Source organism: Mesoplodon densirostris, chromosome 6 (assembly GCF_025265405.1).
Source record: "Mesoplodon densirostris isolate mMesDen1 chromosome 6, mMesDen1 primary haplotype, whole genome shotgun sequence".
In the NCBI taxonomy this organism is placed as follows: Eukaryota; Metazoa; Chordata; class Mammalia; order Artiodactyla; family Ziphiidae; genus Mesoplodon; species Mesoplodon densirostris.
In genome coordinates, this window is record NC_082666.1 from 20,058,073 (window position 1) to 20,074,256 (window position 16,184).

Sequence of the window (16,184 nt, forward strand, 5' to 3'; positions counted from 1 at the left end):
AGAGCTCCCTCCCTCAGTGCTACAACTCCTGGCAGGCCTGGGTCCACAGCTCTATCTCAGCTTCTGCCAGTCTGTCCCGTGCCCCTCGAGAACCATGCAGAACTGGCCAGACACAGCCTTGAACACCCTCTCTCAGGCTCTGAAAGGTCCTGCAGTCATTTCTAAGAAGGGAGATCTCCCAACACTGGGTCATAGAGGGGAGACAGCCCCAGGGAGAGGAAAGAAGTTCCCCAAATCACCCAGCAAATCGAAAACTCCAAGGCACCTGGAGATTCCTCAACTGGCTTCCTCACAGGAGGTGGGAGCTATTACCTTCTGCAGAAACCAAAGCTTAGAGTGGGTTGGGGCCGCAGAGCTAGTAAGGAGTGGAGCCAGGATTTAAACCCAGGTCTGTGTGTGCCCAGACTGGGGACAATTAAGCCCCATGTCCCGGGCAGCACAGCTTCTGCTCTGCTGGGGTTAAGATCCTGAATGTATCTGAGGGTTTGGGGCGGGGATAAGAGAAAACAGAAGGAACACGAGTTCTTGTCACTGCTGTTCAAAGATGCCACCTCAATGAATAATTTCTGATATCTGGTGAAATATAAATGACCAGTTCACCACCAGTTTGCCACAGCGGACTGGACAAAGCTTCTAGAAGCTTCTTGGCTCCTACTGGAGTGAGACTAGGTTCCGAGGCAGGATGGCACCCGGGCACACTGATGTCTTCCCTCTTGCCCTCATCTGCTCTGGGCTGGAGAAGAAGGAAGAGCCATGGTCCTCGCTGAAGCTGCATCCCAGCTCCTCCTGCAAGAACATGCTGCGTGCCCTTGGCCAAGTCTTTTTTCTCCCCAACCCTGGTCCTCTCATCTGTAGAGGAGGGGTTAGTGCACACATCCTACCCTCCTGGATCAGTTTCTACAAGGTCCTAAAGGGAGATGCCACGTGTGTGGAAGTAACTCATGAACGTGATAGGAATAGAAACAAAAGATTTTTTAGACATTGAACTCTTCACTTGAGACCAAGGACAGGGCCTGACACAGCTCTGAAGCCCGCAGCCTCTCAGCCCTGAGTCCTAGGGTCTCAGAGCAGACACTCGGGGGGGCGGGGACTGGAATGTGCTGATCTTGGAGTCTGGAGCTGGGGCGTACACTTCAGCTCTGCCTGTGTGGCTTCTGAGTGAATCCTGGCCCTTTCTGGACACAGTGTTGAGGCTCCTGACCCGCCCAATGATGAGGGTGAACTGAATGGTCCCTAAGCATCCGTCCCCTGAACAGGTCAACTCCAGCACCTTCTTCGATCAGGGGGGAAGTTCAAGACCAGATCTGGCAGGAGGCCTCACCTCCTGCTGACCCACGTCACCAAAGCCCAGGAGAAAAGTACGAGGCTCAGGCACCCGAAAGGCCCAGCGGCAGCGTCTACACCCTGAAAACCTGCTTCTGCTCCAGTTCTGCTGGCTTGGACACGGCCTCCCTCATTCCACGTCACACACGGCCTTGGGGGACAGGGTTGGCCTCCTCCACTCGGCGGGGTGGAGACCCTAAACTTCCCCCCCCTCTATCAGAGGGGGACAATTCACCCCCTTTCGACCTCACAGCCCGTGAGGCCAACCCCTCCACAGCTTGGGAAACTGAGCTATCACGGGCCAAAGGTACCTGGTGCCTGAGTAGGACTGGGTAGCCTGGAGGGGTGAAAAGGGTTTCTCCTGCTTTCCTCGGCTCCCCACTCCACACCCTGCCAAGTTCAGAACACGGGACTTGAGCAGAATGTTGACATAATTGCAAAGCAATGCATACAATTTCCGTAAGTTCTACAATATGGTTATAATAAAAACGGGCTCTCGGTCCCCTTGGAGACAGGCTGAATAAATATTATTCCTAATGATTATTAAAACTCATTAAGTGTGTTTGTAAGGCCTGGGAATTCCCAGTATCTGCCACTGTCTCCAAATTGCGGGGAGCCTAACCCCAAGCACAGAGCCTGGTGGGCGATCCGGCCCCGGGAAGGAGGAACCCACACGGTGGTCATCTCCAAGGAAGGAGAACAGAGCAGAGGCCCGAGCTTTCTGGAAACTCCATCTCATCATTCCCCACCCGGAGGAATTGGCCTCCAGCTGCAGAAAGGTCGCTGCCCCTGGAGACAGTCCCAGGCATGCCGGAGGCATCGACCCCGAGACCGTTTCCTGCACGTGGAATGTTCCTTCTCTCTTCCTTGACTGCTTGGACTCACCCTGACCCTCCTCACCCCAAACTCCTCTACCAGGGGCCACAAATCAAATGTCTACAGGAGCCAGGCAGGTAACAGAAACAAGATGAAAGGACTGGGTTTGAAGGCCAAGCGGGAGACGTGTGGGCAGGCACACACAGGAGGGGGCCTGTCCTGTCTAAAGCAGCAGCCCTGACCCGGCCGCAGCCCACGGGCCACTGCATCTCTCCCTCTTCCAAGAAAAGCCACTCACCCAGTCTTTTAGAAGAAATCTCTCACATTTAAAAAAATATTAATAACTTATTAAACATTTTAAACAATGCTGCACGTGCGAAAGAAAACACACTCAGCCCTACCCATGTGTGACCTTTGCCTGAAACTCGCAGACAAGCTGGTGGGCTGGAGGAACCCTGTTCCAGGGCTCAGGCCTTGGGGACTGCGTAACCTGGGGCCAGTCAGTTCGTGGTTTTCCTTAAGACGCTCAACCTTTACAGTGAGGCTAGCAAAGAGTGACTTGGGGCCTGGGTTAACCAAAGCCCAGGGTTTGCTCTTACCTGGAGGGGGCCACCAGACCCAAGTCCACCTCAGGGGATCACAAATCTGGGGCAGGATGTGCAATCATGAATACAGCCGAGGCGGAGGCATGGGGGACCCGGGTGGGAGTCAAGGCGCTGCCTGTAACCAGCTCCCTGCTCTAAGCTGCTTCACTTCCTCTGCCCTGACCAGGAGCAATTGCCCAACTGCCCCAGTCACCCGCTCAGGCTCCAAGCAGCAGGCACACCCCACCCAGTCTTACCGGTAAACCACAGTCTCCCTTGGGCCCCGGAGGTCCCATCAGCAGCAGGAAAGGTGTGGGTCCCACCAGGTGGAAGAACGAAGAGCCAGTGCTCACGGGCTGGGGGCTGGAGGACAGGAATCGTGCCGGGGCCAGTGCCGGGGCCGGGGTGGTCTGCTGGCTGGGCTGCAGCTGCCTGCGGCTCGGCCCAGTTGTCGGATGGTTAAATGGGACATCCCTGGCTGCCTTCCCAGGTCTGAGAGGGACGGGCTTCCAGGGGCTGCTCTTGGATCTGGCTTTCTTTGTGGCTTCTGATCCAGTGGGTTTCTTGCTTCCAGTGGGGGCTGAACCAGGAGCTGGGGTGGGAGGCATTGCTGTGGCCTGTGGCCGATTAGTCCTGGAAGCTCTAGGACTGGGGGCAGATGATGCGGGCAGGACAGCGGGTCGGGGAGGTCCGTGTGTGTTGGTGCGGGCAGGGGCTAGCTCACTGACACGACTGCTCTTCTTGGCCTCCGCCTGGACCACTGGGGGAAAAGACTTCTTAGAGGAGCCGGCAGCAGGAGGTAGGGGCCGGGTGCTGGGTGCTGGAAGTCTGGGCGTTACAGGGTTCCTCTGGATCGGCTTCACTGTGGGACAGGACACTTTGTCAGGAACTGGGAGGGAAGTGGGTAGCACAGGCTTCTTGGTGGGGGCAGCTGACTTTGTGAAGGAAGGCGGAGCTGCCTTCTGGGTGGGGCAGGGACTTTTGACAGGGGCAATTGAAGGAGGAGGGGCCGAAGGCTTGGTGGGGTGACTTTTGGGGATTTTGGTGGCTGTGCTCTTCTTCAGTGGCTGGACAGGCCTGGTGGAGCTGGCAGGGGAGGCTGGGGGCACGGGAGGCAGCCCTTCACTGGCTGACAGCCTGGCAGGTGGCAGGAGGGTCCGGGCTGGGCCTCCACCTGTGACGGGCTGGTGCGGGCCTGTGGTGCTAGTCCTTAGGGGCTTGGCGGGCATGGCAGGCACCAGAGTCACGCTGGGCCCCCTGCCTGCTGGCCGTGACGCCAGGGCTGGCGTGGCAGTGGTCAGGTTCTCCAGGCCCAGCAGGGCAAGGTCGGTCTGGAAGGTGAGGGGTGTGCCAGAGTCTCGGGGGAGGAAGGGTCCCAGCTGGGGCCGGTACGTGTCAGCCTGTCCACACTGCTTTCTCAGGTGGGTACAGTAATTGTGAGCGACCTGCGTCACGGGGTAGATACTGAACTGGCACAGGGCACCTTCGAACTGGACTGCATGTGGGCTCATCTTCCCAAAAAGGAACAAGCCCTCAGGGTCAAGCGCTGGGTCCCTGTGGAAAGGCAGCGGGACAGGCACCCGGCGCTGCCCGCAGGCCGTCACCAGGGTGACGGTGCGGCCGCGGAGCTCCAGGGCCAGGTGGTGCCAGCGCCCGTCGTGCACGTCGAGGTCGAAGGCCACGGAGCGCCTGGGCCCCAGGTGGACGACTGTCTTGCCGGGGAGGAACTGCAGGCCCAGCTGCAGCTTGTGCTTCCGGCTGCGGACGGCGAAGAGGAAGGCATGGTTCACCCGGTGAGAGCAGAGGCTCAGCACCAGCGCCAACTCTGTGCCCAGGGCGGCAGGGAAGACGGCAGCCGTGGGGGCCTGGAGCCGGGCCCGCTGCGTAAAGATGAAGCCGGACTGGAACGGAATGACCCCTGGGGATGGGGGGCTCCGGCCGCCCGCTGCCTTCGTCCAGCTGAGGCCCAGCCGCTGGAGGACGTCCACATCTGGAGAGGGAGGGCAGAGGGGGAGAGGACACAGTCAGGGCCTGCTTCCGGCTGCACAGACGGTGAGGACAGTCCACCGCTGCTACCTGCTGCCCCATGGCTGTGGCTGACAGCACAGAGCTGGAACCAATCCCTCGTCTGGCTATGTGGTCCTGCACATGCAGACCGTCCTCCACTTATGATACAGTTACATCCCGATAAAGCCAAGGTAAGTTGAAAACATCCTAAGTCAAAAATGCATTGAATACACCTAACCTACGGAACATCACAGCTTAGCCGAGCCTACCTTAAACAGGCTCAGAACACTTACATTAGCCTACAGTTGGGCTAAATCATCTCACACAAAGCCTATTTTACAACAAAGTGCTGAATATCTCACATAATTTGTTGAATACTATAAGCGAGAAACAGAATGATTGTACTGGTTCAGAATGGTTTAAGTGTATTGGTTGTTTCCCCTCGTGATCTCGTGGCTGATTGTGAGTTGCCACTGCCCAGCATCACGAGAGAGTATCATACTGCATATCGCTGGCCTGGGAAAGCATCAAAATCAAAAACTCGAAGTACAGTTTCACTTTTGCACCATCATCAACTCAAAAAATCATAAATCAAAAACATCGTAAGTTAGGGACCATCTGTAGCAGCTAAAAACACAGACTCTGGAGCCAAACTTCCTGAGTTCAAATCCCACAACTTGGGCTTCCCCGGTGGCGCAGTGGTTGAGAGTCCGCCTGCCGATGCAGGGGACACGGGTTCGTGCCCCGGTCCGGGAAGATCCCACATGCTGCAGAGTGGCTGGGCCCGTGAGCCATGGCCGCTAAGCCTGCGCGTCCGGAGCCTGTGCTCCGCAACGGGAGAGGCCACAACAGTGAGAGGCCCGCGTACCGCAAAAAAAAAAAAAAAAAAAAAAAAAAAAAAGACCAAAAAACAAACAAACAAAGAAACAAAAAAATCCCACGACTTACTAGCATTGTGACTTCAGTGCCTCGGTCTTCCCATCTTTTAAATGGGATAATAGTAGTACCAAACTCAGAAGGACGTTGTGAAGATTAAATGAGAATGCACTTGGAAAAAACTGCCTGGCGTAAAATAAGCAGCTTTGAAGGAGAGCTATTAATATTAAAAATGATAATCACCAAATGCTAGAACTAAGGGTATAAGAGCCTGCCCACCATGGTTTGTTTCCCCTTCTCTCTTCCTTGAAAGCCATATTCTCCAGGAAGCTGGCCCATAAGTGAGGGAACGACAGGAATGTTCATGTCACTGGAGCTTGGGAAGGCTGTCCAGGGGACCTGACTAGTTTCACCATTGTTTTCACCTAGTCTCCTTCCCACCCCCAAAGTCTCTCTCAGGCTGGAGCAGACTGGGGGAGCTGCTGTCTACACAGAAGGCAGAGGACATTTCCAATGACTCCCTTCCTCCCTGTGTGGCCTTGGACAGAGCAGAGGAAGTAATCAAGGCATCCCTGCAACCTCTGTCCTCTGGCGAAGTGTCTGGACATGGGACCGTGGTCTGGCCAGGTCACATCTGCCTGGTGATTATGCCGGCTGGGCTTGCCAGAGCAAAAGGAGGGCTTCCAGGGTGTTTATGGAAAGGTTTCCTGACCTTGCCGCTCGTCGGGTCACTCGACCTCCTCCAGTTGGCTGAGCTGCCAGCGTCTGCAGAGGCCTGCTCAGGAGCTCCATCTCAGCAGGAAAGGAGAGGCTGCCTCCCGAACTGGGTCCTGGGAAAGGTCCTCAGGCCCCCTCCTCTGAGCTCAGCATCCTAACCCCTGAGTGTGGAATGCTCTCTCCCTCATCACCTGGAGTAAGAGGGGGGTCCACTGGGCTGAATGCAATCAGCTCTTAGTAGACCCTATGTCAACCACTGTGAGATGGACAGGTGGATGGACAGAGAGATAAATGGGCTGGAAAAAACTGAGAACCTGAGTGCTGGTAACATGGTAGCATAATGGTTCCATAGCAGGCTCTGGAGTCAGAAGGCTGGACTTAAGAGCCAGACAAGACCACCCATGAGTCTAGACCCTGAGCCTCAGTTCTCTCTGCTGTAAAACGAGGCTGCAAAGAGTGCCTACCTCATCGAGGTGTTGGGAGATGAAATGGAGGTCTTCCTTATTATCTATCCTCACCCACCCCTGCATCAGGTACCTCTGGCCAAGTCTCTTCCTGCCCCCCAGGCCTCAGTTCCCCTGCCTGAAAGACAAGGGAAACCAGACCTGGAGGTGGCCACAAAGTGCTAAGAATGTTCTAAGAACTCTGTAGCTGTAGGCTGCTGTTTCACGTTGGCTTGGATTGAAGACTCTTATTCTTCCCTAGGACCCGAGGGCCTTCACCTCACTTCAAATTCCTCCTTTCTCCCACCTGTCTGTCCCCAAGTCCTAAGCTAACATAAACCACACTGTTTAAGGATTGTGAGTAGTAGCATACTTTATACGTTTAATCACTGAAAGCCTCTTAGTATCATAAGATACTTCTCACTATAAACAACTTAAAAGGGAGGAGCCACTTGTAATGACAGAAAGTCACTGCCCGCTGTCCCACCTCGGCAGCCCCTGAGAGGCTCTCAGGCCTGCACACATCTCTCCCTGCACCCTGCAACTTACAGCCGCTTGCACTCCCTCAGGGAAGATGACAACTGGCCAGGCCAGGTGGCACCGAGGAGGTTTCCCTTATCATCCTCTCCAGGTGGGTTTTGTTTTTGTTTTTGGTTTTTTTTTTGCTGCATTGGGTCTTCATTGCTACACACGGGCTTTCTCTAGTTGTGGCGAGCGGGGGCTACTCTTCGTTGTGGTGTGAGGGCTTCTCACTGCAGTGGCTTCTCTTGTTGCGGAGCATGGGCTCTAGGGCATGCGGGCTTCAGTAGTTGTGGCACACGTGCTCAGGAGCTGTGGCTCGTAGGCTCTAGAGCACAGGCTCAGTAGTTGTGGCGCAAGGGCTTAGTTGATCCGCGGCATGTGGGATCTTCCCGGACCAGGGCTCGAACCCATGTCCCCTGCATTGGCAGGCGGATTCTTAACCACTGCGCCACCAGGGAAGCCCTCCATGTGGGTTTTAAAACTGACACCGGGCAGTCTCCAGGCCTCCCCTGCACACTACCTGCAGCTCAGGGGCCAGGTCCCCAACTCTGCTACCTGGAACTGACAGAGGTGGTCACCGCTAAGCCTCCGGGAGCCTCTGACCACCGTGGGCTCCAAGGGGATAGAGAAGGGCCGCTCTTGCCCAAACTTGTCAGGTAGTATATAATTAACAATAAGAAGAACTAATATTTATTGAGCACTTACTATGTGATTTACGTGGGTTCTCTCTCTCTATAATCTCAATCATTTATACAGCAGGTACTGTTAATTATCCCCATTTTACAGAGGAGGGTCAGAAAACTGAGCGATAGGAACTTGCCCAAGGTCACACAGCTTATAATAAAAGGCCCAGCTGGCCCCCGGGTCTTTGTCCTTCCTTCGTCACTATGCTATCCTGCGCTGGAGCCCCTAGACTGGTTGGAAGGTAGGGTGGAGACACATCCAGAATCCCATCAGGGGAGAGGAGCTGGGGGACAAGGGAATGAATTCAGCCCAAAGCCAAGATGGAGGGACCCGGCCAGCTGGCCGCAGCAAGATCCCTTTATTACATAAACCGGGCTCCACACTGCTCCAGCCTCTCCTCACCACCACCACCCCCCTCGTGCCTGACTCAGGACTCTGGACAGCTGTTCACCTACTCTGGGGGGGAAAGAGCAAGCTCGGAAAATATGACATTCGCACAAAATGTTGCTGGGCAGCAGGAGTCTCTTCCGGGCACAGCCCTCCCCTTCCAGGGGCCCAATCCCTGCCCGGTGGCCAGGTCAGGCCACAGGGGCTCTGGGAGTGCCCGGCCGCCTGCCCCGCACACAGGCCGGGCGGACGTGGAGGAGGGGGAGGGGCTGCTATTTTAAGCGGCATTGTGGCCGCTTGACAAACAGATGTGGGAGACGTTTCAGTTTCCATGGGCAGTGGTGTAGCCAGCCTCCCGCTGCCTGGGCCCCCCGGACAGCTCCTCTGGGATAGCGGGGGGAAAAAGCGGCATCTCACGGGAAGGGGAAGGCAGATCACAGGCGTGGGCAGTGATGCTTGTGGCCTGCGTGTCTCTTGTCAGCACTATTTGGGGGCACCCATTGGACAAAGAGGGACAACTGCAGCTTACTGCCCCAAAGTAACTTACATTCTGCCCTACATAGGAACAAAAGCATCACCTTTCCATATTTCTGCACTGAGCCCTTTCTACCCTTCACAAAACATCAAACGTGATTCTTTCAAGCCGGGAGAGAAATTTGCCAATGACTGGCTCCATTCTACTGATGAGAAAGTCGAGGCACTGAGTTCCAGTTAGGGGAACGGATGTCTCCTACCCCTGCGTTCTCAGATCCCTTCTGTCCTCCTTTGTCTCCCCCTGGACAAAGAGAAGAGAGAATTACCTTCAGGAGCTCCTTGGGTGGAAGCCAGGTGACAGGCAAGTGAGACTAAGATCCAGGTGAAGAGAAACCCCCTAGAGACCAGGAGACACAAGCAGATGTGACATCAGCTTCCACCTCTCACGTCCAGATCCAGCTGGGGAGTTGGGAGTGGATCACCCAGCCCCAGTCCCACCCCGGTCCCGCCCAGGGGAGGCAGGAGGCGAGGCTGAGGCTCCAGGACCCCATCGGACCAGCCCACGCTCCCGGGGGTCCAGGCACAGCCTCTTGGGGCAGGACCTGCTTACACGGTACAAATACAACCTCGCTTTTCACAGATCAATAAACCAAGGTCACCGGGGGGGAACTAGAAGGCAGGAAGCCCTGCCCTGGCCGTCAGGAGACCCAGGGTCCAGCTCAAAATCTGCCACCGACTCACTAGGCAACGAGGGAACAGCCCCTGCTGCTCCCCATCTCTGGGCCTCAGTCTCTCCATCTGTACAGTGGCCTCAAGATCTTGAGGCCCAGTGGGCAGCAGCAGAGCCAGGGCTGAAAGGTCAGTGGGAAGACCAGACTGCTCTGCTTAGATGACAGGTAAACTTTTCAAAGGGCAGGAAAGATGAGAACTCAATCTCCAGACTCACGGCGGAGAGGGGGAGAAGACCCCTTAGCCAGGACCAGTGTGTGCTAAGGAATCTGCCTACTGGCTTCATGCTGATAGGAAATGGGAGAGAGGGAAGGAGAGAAGAGGAGACGACGGGGAGTCAGGCCCCCACGGGTGCAAACCTGGCCCCATTGCTTACCAGCTGTGTGACCCTGGATGAGTCCCTCCGCCTCCCTGAACCTGTCTCCTCCTCTACAACTCGGCTGACACTCCCTATCTTGCAAGTCAGGCGTGAGGATTAAATGAGCTCATGCATGTCAAGGGCTCGGCCTGCTGCCAGCCACCAAAGTGCTTCTTATTCTTAGAGCAACCCTGCTGTCCCTGCACTCTGGGGCCCGGAAGGGTTAATGCTCTGCTCAGGGGCTCCTGCCAAGATGGGCAGAGGCAGTGATCCGATTTCACCTTCCTGTGGGAGCAGCCACTGGCGACACCCGAAGCCACCGGGGCATCTGATCCCCAGGCAGGCAAAGGGGAGGGCGGCACGTGGCCAGAGTCGGCCAGCTAGGATGCAGGCAGAAAGAGCCCCGACAGGCGGGTGGTGAGGGCAAAGGCTGGGACACGTGGGCCCAGGATCCATTTCCAAGAGAAAGCCTAGGATGATGTGCTTCTGGGGAATCACGTAATCCAGGAAACCCATCTGCCAGAGTGGATGTCTGGAGCCCTGGGTTCTTCCCAGCTCCCTGGGAGCCTTGGAAAACACCCTCTGATTTAATACCAAGTACTCCAATTTAATTGCAATTAGGATCAATGGTAATCCTGACCTGGACACCGTGGAAGACCCTGATGGTTACCTACCCACAGCCACCCCCCTTTCTGCTAGTTCAGGGAGACCTGAACTCCAGAGGATACTGGATGAATCTGGATAAGTCTAAGCCCACTCTGGGAATCTGCCATGCTAGTGACTGGCTTAGGCATGCATATGTGACCCAAATGTGGCCAATGAGGTGTGAGCGATGCCTGTCAGGGCCTCTAAGAAAGAATTTCAAAGGGACATGGAAAAGGTTTTCCTCTAGCCTTTGCATATTATTGAGTGAGGACTTGCTGCTGCAGCCATTTTGTGCACATGAGGTAACAAGCCGCATGAGCACGTGAGGATGGCAGAATGGAAAAACAGTGGGTGTCTGATGACACTTGAGATGCTGAATTGGCCAACCCTATTACTGCTTTTCCTTTGGGCCTCTTGATATGGGAGGGAATAACTCCCCTCATTGTTTAAGCATTGTTCAATTGAGAGTTACTCAGAGCATAAGGTGAACTAGCTGAAACAGCACTCAAGACGCTGACGGCCCCTTGAAAGCCTTCTCCCGCTTCTGGGCCTTTGCACATGCTAATCTGAAGTGCTCTGGACACTACTCTTTTGCCTGGTCAGTTTGCACTCATGTGTTAGATTCTAGCCTGGGTGTCATCTCCCAGAGCCTGCTGCGCATACGTCACCAGGTATCCCATGTATGGTCATTGTCTATTTCTCTGTTTCCCTTTCTAGCCCAAGTCCCTGAAGGGCAGGGACCCCATCTGTCTTATTCACTCTTGTTTTCCCAGCACCTGGCAGGCATGTAGTAAGTGTTCAGAGTATTTTTGCAGAAGGAATGACTGTTACCTGGTATTACAGGACTCTGGACTTCACAAAGTATCTTCTCAAAGCTTTAACTCCAGCAGGCCCACCCCACCTCTGACGTTTTCCAGGGATGCTCCTGGATAATCCTTGCTCCCTCCTCATTCTCTCCCATCTGCTGCCACTGCTGTGAGGATGCCTTTTACACAGGGCCTGTCCTCCCTGCCTTCACGGGCCTCACCTCCAGTGCATCACCAGCAATAACGAAAGGTCAGTGCCTAGCGGCCCTGGTCTTGTCTCGGGAGAAGGGTAGAGACATGACCTTCTGGCATGACCTGCCCGCTTGAAGCAAATGGCAGACACGTCAGCTGGGATGAACAGTAACAGGCAGCTTTGTTCGATTTGACAAAAACTGAGGCCTAGGGACGGTAGGTGCTTCCTCAAGGTCACCATGGGCAGACTCTGGGGACAGAGCTCTTCAGTACTATTTCCCACACCAAGTAGCTACTCCAGGAAACTGTGGCCAGATCTACTGGGGAAGAGCCGTCTCCTACCTCCCAGTCTTGGTAGTTCCAAAGCACAGCTGCATAGCAAAGGCTCTGAGAAGTCTGCAATAAGGAAATTCACTGCACTTTCCGTCGGTCAGCAGTGCCTGAACTTAGAGGACCAGGGAACTCATCTTTCCTGAGAATGCCTCCTCAGAAGACACTGCCCCTAGCTCTCCAGGGTTCCTGCAACCTTACTAGTCTCTGTTCCATTTCCTTCCGGTCTCCTCTCTTCCCAGCCCTTTCCAGGCACCAGCTCTCACTCCTTGAGTCTCTCCCTGTATCGTCACATCTACCCTTCTTAGGATGCTCCCCAAGCTGATAAAGAGAGGCCAGGTGGAGAGGAGAAGGTGCAAGAACCACGCACATCCTTTTTGGTCAGTTTTTCCTGCTGGGGTTATGCCAAGGCGACCACCCTCTAGAGAATAAGAGGATGTATTGGGGGCAATATCTGTAAGCCCTAAAGGTCAGGAGAAAGAAGACTCACAGGGGAGATAGGATGGGAATCTTCTCTTCAGTTAAGCTTCCTAACACCAGTTTCTAACTCGAGAATTTCAGCGCTGAAAAGGCCTGTTACAAAAATATTTGTCTCCCTTTCATTCACCTCAACAAATGCAACTGACCCTCTCAGACCTGGATTCTGTGTGTACTTGACCCAGAAACTGCCATAGTATAGCACAGGAGAATAGAGTGGGAGAAGGTCCTTTGAGATCATTTAGAGGCCAGACTCTAGTCCCAGCCCCTCTTTATAGAGATGGGCCACTGAGGCCCAGAGAGGGGAAGTGACTTGCCCAAGGTCACACAGCACGTCAGTGACCCACATCATCTGACTCCACCACCTAGTAGACAGTCCTTTTTGCTCGACTCGTCTCCCATGGAGAAGAAATCAGAGACTTACAGGGACTTCCTACTTGCCAGAGACCAGAGTCCCAGCCTTCACCAACAGGAACAGAGATGCAGCCTGGGGAGCCAACAGCCATCTAAGTAAGCTCCAGGCCTGGAAAGTTGGCTCCCAGAGGGAGGTCCTGCCGATTCACTTGCTCCCGTTCCAATCCTGTTTAGGCTACTGCTAGTAACGTTTAGCGCCTGCACTGGCTCAGAGCTTTGTTCTTCCAGACTTCTGTTTTCACCGCTGACTTGTGGGCCTTGGCTGGGCGAAGCCAGGGCTCCAGAATGTCGGGAAGACCAGAGCTCAGGGGCCAGAGACGGCAGAAGGCGGCCGAAACGGGAGCCATGAGTTAGGGAGCCTGACCTTGAAGACACAGCCTGGCCACACAGCCCTCCAAGAAGGGAACCCAGGTGTTCTCTTCTCCTGCAAAAAGCCCTCTGCCAGTACACCCAGTGTGGTTACTCCTGGACCACGAAGCCGGCCAGAGCCTGCAGCTGGTGTGCATGGTTTTTCCTCTTTCCTTGCTACCTGAGAACATACAGGTGCTCAGAGACCCACACAACTTGAACATCCACTGTGAGCTCAGAGCTGAGACCCAGGGCACAGAAACACAAGGAAAGCAGCCCCGTGGTCTCTGGGCTTGGCTGTTATCCCACGGAGTAAGCTGGGAAGGATGCAGCCAGAGGACCACAGGAAAGAGAAGGGGGATGAACCTGTCCCACCTGCCTCCATGGATTGGTCAGGCCCCACGTGCCCAGACAGCCACGCCCAGGCTTTCTTCACACCTTACACCTCTTCCATGGGAACACAGACAGGGCATCTGTCTGGACAGGATGCGGCCCAGAATTTTCCAGTTGTTTCACACATCCGTTCAAGATGAAGTGAATAATAATATAAATAACAGCTGCCATTTATTGAGCACTTACTACATGCCAGGCCCTGTCCTAAAAGCCTTTTACAAGCACAGTCCCACTAATATTCACAAAAACCCTTCTGGTTGGGAATGAGGATGCCCGTTTGGGGCGATGAGAAAAAGGAGAGGCAGAAAGACAAGGTGCCTGCTCCAGCTCGCAGGGCAGAGGTAGGATTCACACAGCTTGACTGAAGTGCGTTTTGCTTCCATTTCCGCCACCAACTGAAATGGCATTTTCGTGTGCCAGGCAGGTTGTGGGGTATCCAGAAGGTCCCTGAACACAGAGAGGGAGGAAGAGCCTATGCCAATAAAGTAATGGCGGAGTGTGCTCAGGGAGGGACAGACAGTGGGTTACATTTGGAGGGCAAGCCCCCTTCAGTGCGGCATCAGAGGTGCTGATGGCTGTTGAGCTGAGCCTTGTGGATGGCAGGCTTATGGAAGCACGAGGGAGGGGAGTGTTCTGAGTACAGCGAGGAAGGGGAAGGAAAGAGAGGCCAGGGATGCTCCATAACAGTGTCATGGAAGCTGGGCTGGGAGCAAAGCTAGGAGGCACGCAGGGGGCCAGAGGGCACAGGGTTTGGGGCACTGCAGTGGTTAGGGAGGCAGAGGCTGGGCCTCAAACAGCGTCACTGCCCACTTACCTAAAGCTTGGGCCCCACTGTGGGGTGCTTGCCTGGCACCACTTTTCTACCCAACCACTGGCATCCGCCCTGGCACAGGGTCTTCTGGAGAAAATGAGTCAGCAGTGTGCTTACTGGTGCTGTGTGTGTGTGTGTGTGTGTGTGTGGCGGTGAGGGGCGGGGGAATCTCAGCCAGCCCGCTTTTTCCAAGACATGGGAAAGAGAGGGGGAGGCATCACCCCCGTGATTCCAGCGCAGAGGGGGCAGGGCATGGTGGCCAAGGGCGGAGCTACAGCTCTGACCAGCGTCTTGGGAATGTCCTCTGGTCCTGGGGGCAGGATGGACAGGGAGCAAGTTCTGCGCTTTTCTGGGCCGTAAGCATGAGCCACAGTCCGCAGGGCCCTGAGGGGCTGCTCCCATCCTGCCCACTGCCACACACACCCACACGCGGTGACTCCCTCTTGCACATGCTCCCTCTTTTACAACTCCTACTCCACAGGCTGGGAATCAGAGCCGCTGGGTCCCAGCCCCTCCTTGGAGATTCCCTGCCCCTCTCTGGCCCTGAGTCTCACATCTGTGCAACGAGGGGTTCGAATTAGTCATCTCCCAGGGCCCTTTATGCCCTGACATGCTGGCTCACACTTTTTCCTCTCTCACACGCGGGACAGGAATTGAGGACCACCCCCCGCCCCTCCCCAAGCAGGGAAGCACTGAGACACACAGACCCAAACAGACTGACACACATGCGAAGACTTCCAGAAACAGGGGACGTGCAAAGACACACAGACACTGAGACAGCAACAGAAGCCGAGACCCGCAGAAATTTGCAGACAAGTTTCCCGAGAACCGACAGAAACGGAGACCTACAGGCTCGGGACCTGTGGACACTGACACTGGAACACACCGAGACAGTCAGAAATGGAGATCTCCCCCTCCCCCAAGCATCCAAAAAGCCCCCCTCGGCCCCCGCCCGCCCGCCCGCCGCTCCAGGCGCCACCCCCAACCCCCAATCCCGATTCCCGGGGCTGGCTCTGCATGGGACCCTCCCCAGCTCGGCCCCCGCCCCAAGGCGATCCGGCAGCCGCGCCAGGCAGGGCAGGGCGGGCAGCGCTCTCGCCAACCCTCGCCGGGCCGGGGGCGCTGCCCGCGTTAACCCTTGGCGACCCGCCTCGCAGGGGTGAAGGAAGGAGCAGGAAGCTGACGTTCCGCTGGAAGCGTCCCGCGCGGCGGGGAACCCCCGCCTCCGGAGCCGCAAGAAGCTGGGGAGGGGGCGTCCCCGAGCCGGTACTCACCTCCCGCGCGCCGCCGCCGCCGCCGCTGTGCCTCGGGCCCCCCGCGCCGATCCCGCTCCCATGGCGGGCCCCTACTTCATGCTCCCGAGCCCGGGGGGCAAGTGTGGGCGCGCCCCATGGGGCCGCCAGCCCCCCGCCCCGCCGCGCCAGGCGGGCTCAGAGCGCTCGGCCTCCGCGCCCCCAGCGCAGCCCCGCTCCCAGGGGCGCCCGAGCAGGCAGGCAGCGCGGCCGGGGCCCCGCGGGCGCCCGCGCCAGGCCCATGGTCCCAGGAGTCCCGGCGCCGCGCTCGCCCCTGCCTCGCTTTTCTCTGCTTCCACCGAAAAGGAAGAAGAAGCAGGGGGGAAAAAAATCAAACTTTTGGAGGCGGGCTGCTGGCGGTCCCCGGAGGCAGAGCAAGGCCGGGCGAGGGCGCGCGGAGGGCGGTGGAAGCTGCCTCCCCGCCGGCCTGGGGGAGGAGAGGAAAAGGAAGGATTTGGGGGAAATGAAGGCGATTTAAAGTCTCGGCCCGCGGTGGCTCTCCACCTTCTCTCCTCCCCGCGCCGGGCCGCCCTCTGCTGCCCCCTGCTGCCCCCTG

At 56.3% G+C, this 16,184-nt stretch overlaps 1 protein-coding gene across 5 annotated transcripts in view; it reads right to left on the bottom strand.

The window, feature by feature from the left end:
• Nucleotides 1-15,799, bottom strand: part of COL27A1 (collagen type XXVII alpha 1 chain) — a 145,116-nt gene extending 129,317 nt beyond the window's left edge. For 3 of the 5 annotated variants that reach the window (XR_009532751.1, XM_060100662.1, XM_060100661.1), the window contains exons 1-3: nt 15,611-15,798; nt 9,160-9,230; nt 2,981-4,713 (exon numbers count right to left, since the gene is read on the bottom strand). Coding sequence is in view for 3 of the 5 variants with exons in the window: in XM_060100662.1 (XP_059956645.1) it covers nt 2,981-4,713; nt 9,160-9,230; nt 15,611-15,672 (1,866 nt within the window). In the remaining 2 variants the exon portion in view is untranslated. Of the gene's footprint in view, nt 1-2,980; nt 4,714-9,159; nt 9,231-15,610 lie in introns of all 5 variants that reach the window. The other 2 variants (XR_009532752.1, XM_060100663.1) reach the window with 1 other exon arrangement.
• Between the last annotated feature and the right edge of the window lie 385 nt (nt 15,800-16,184).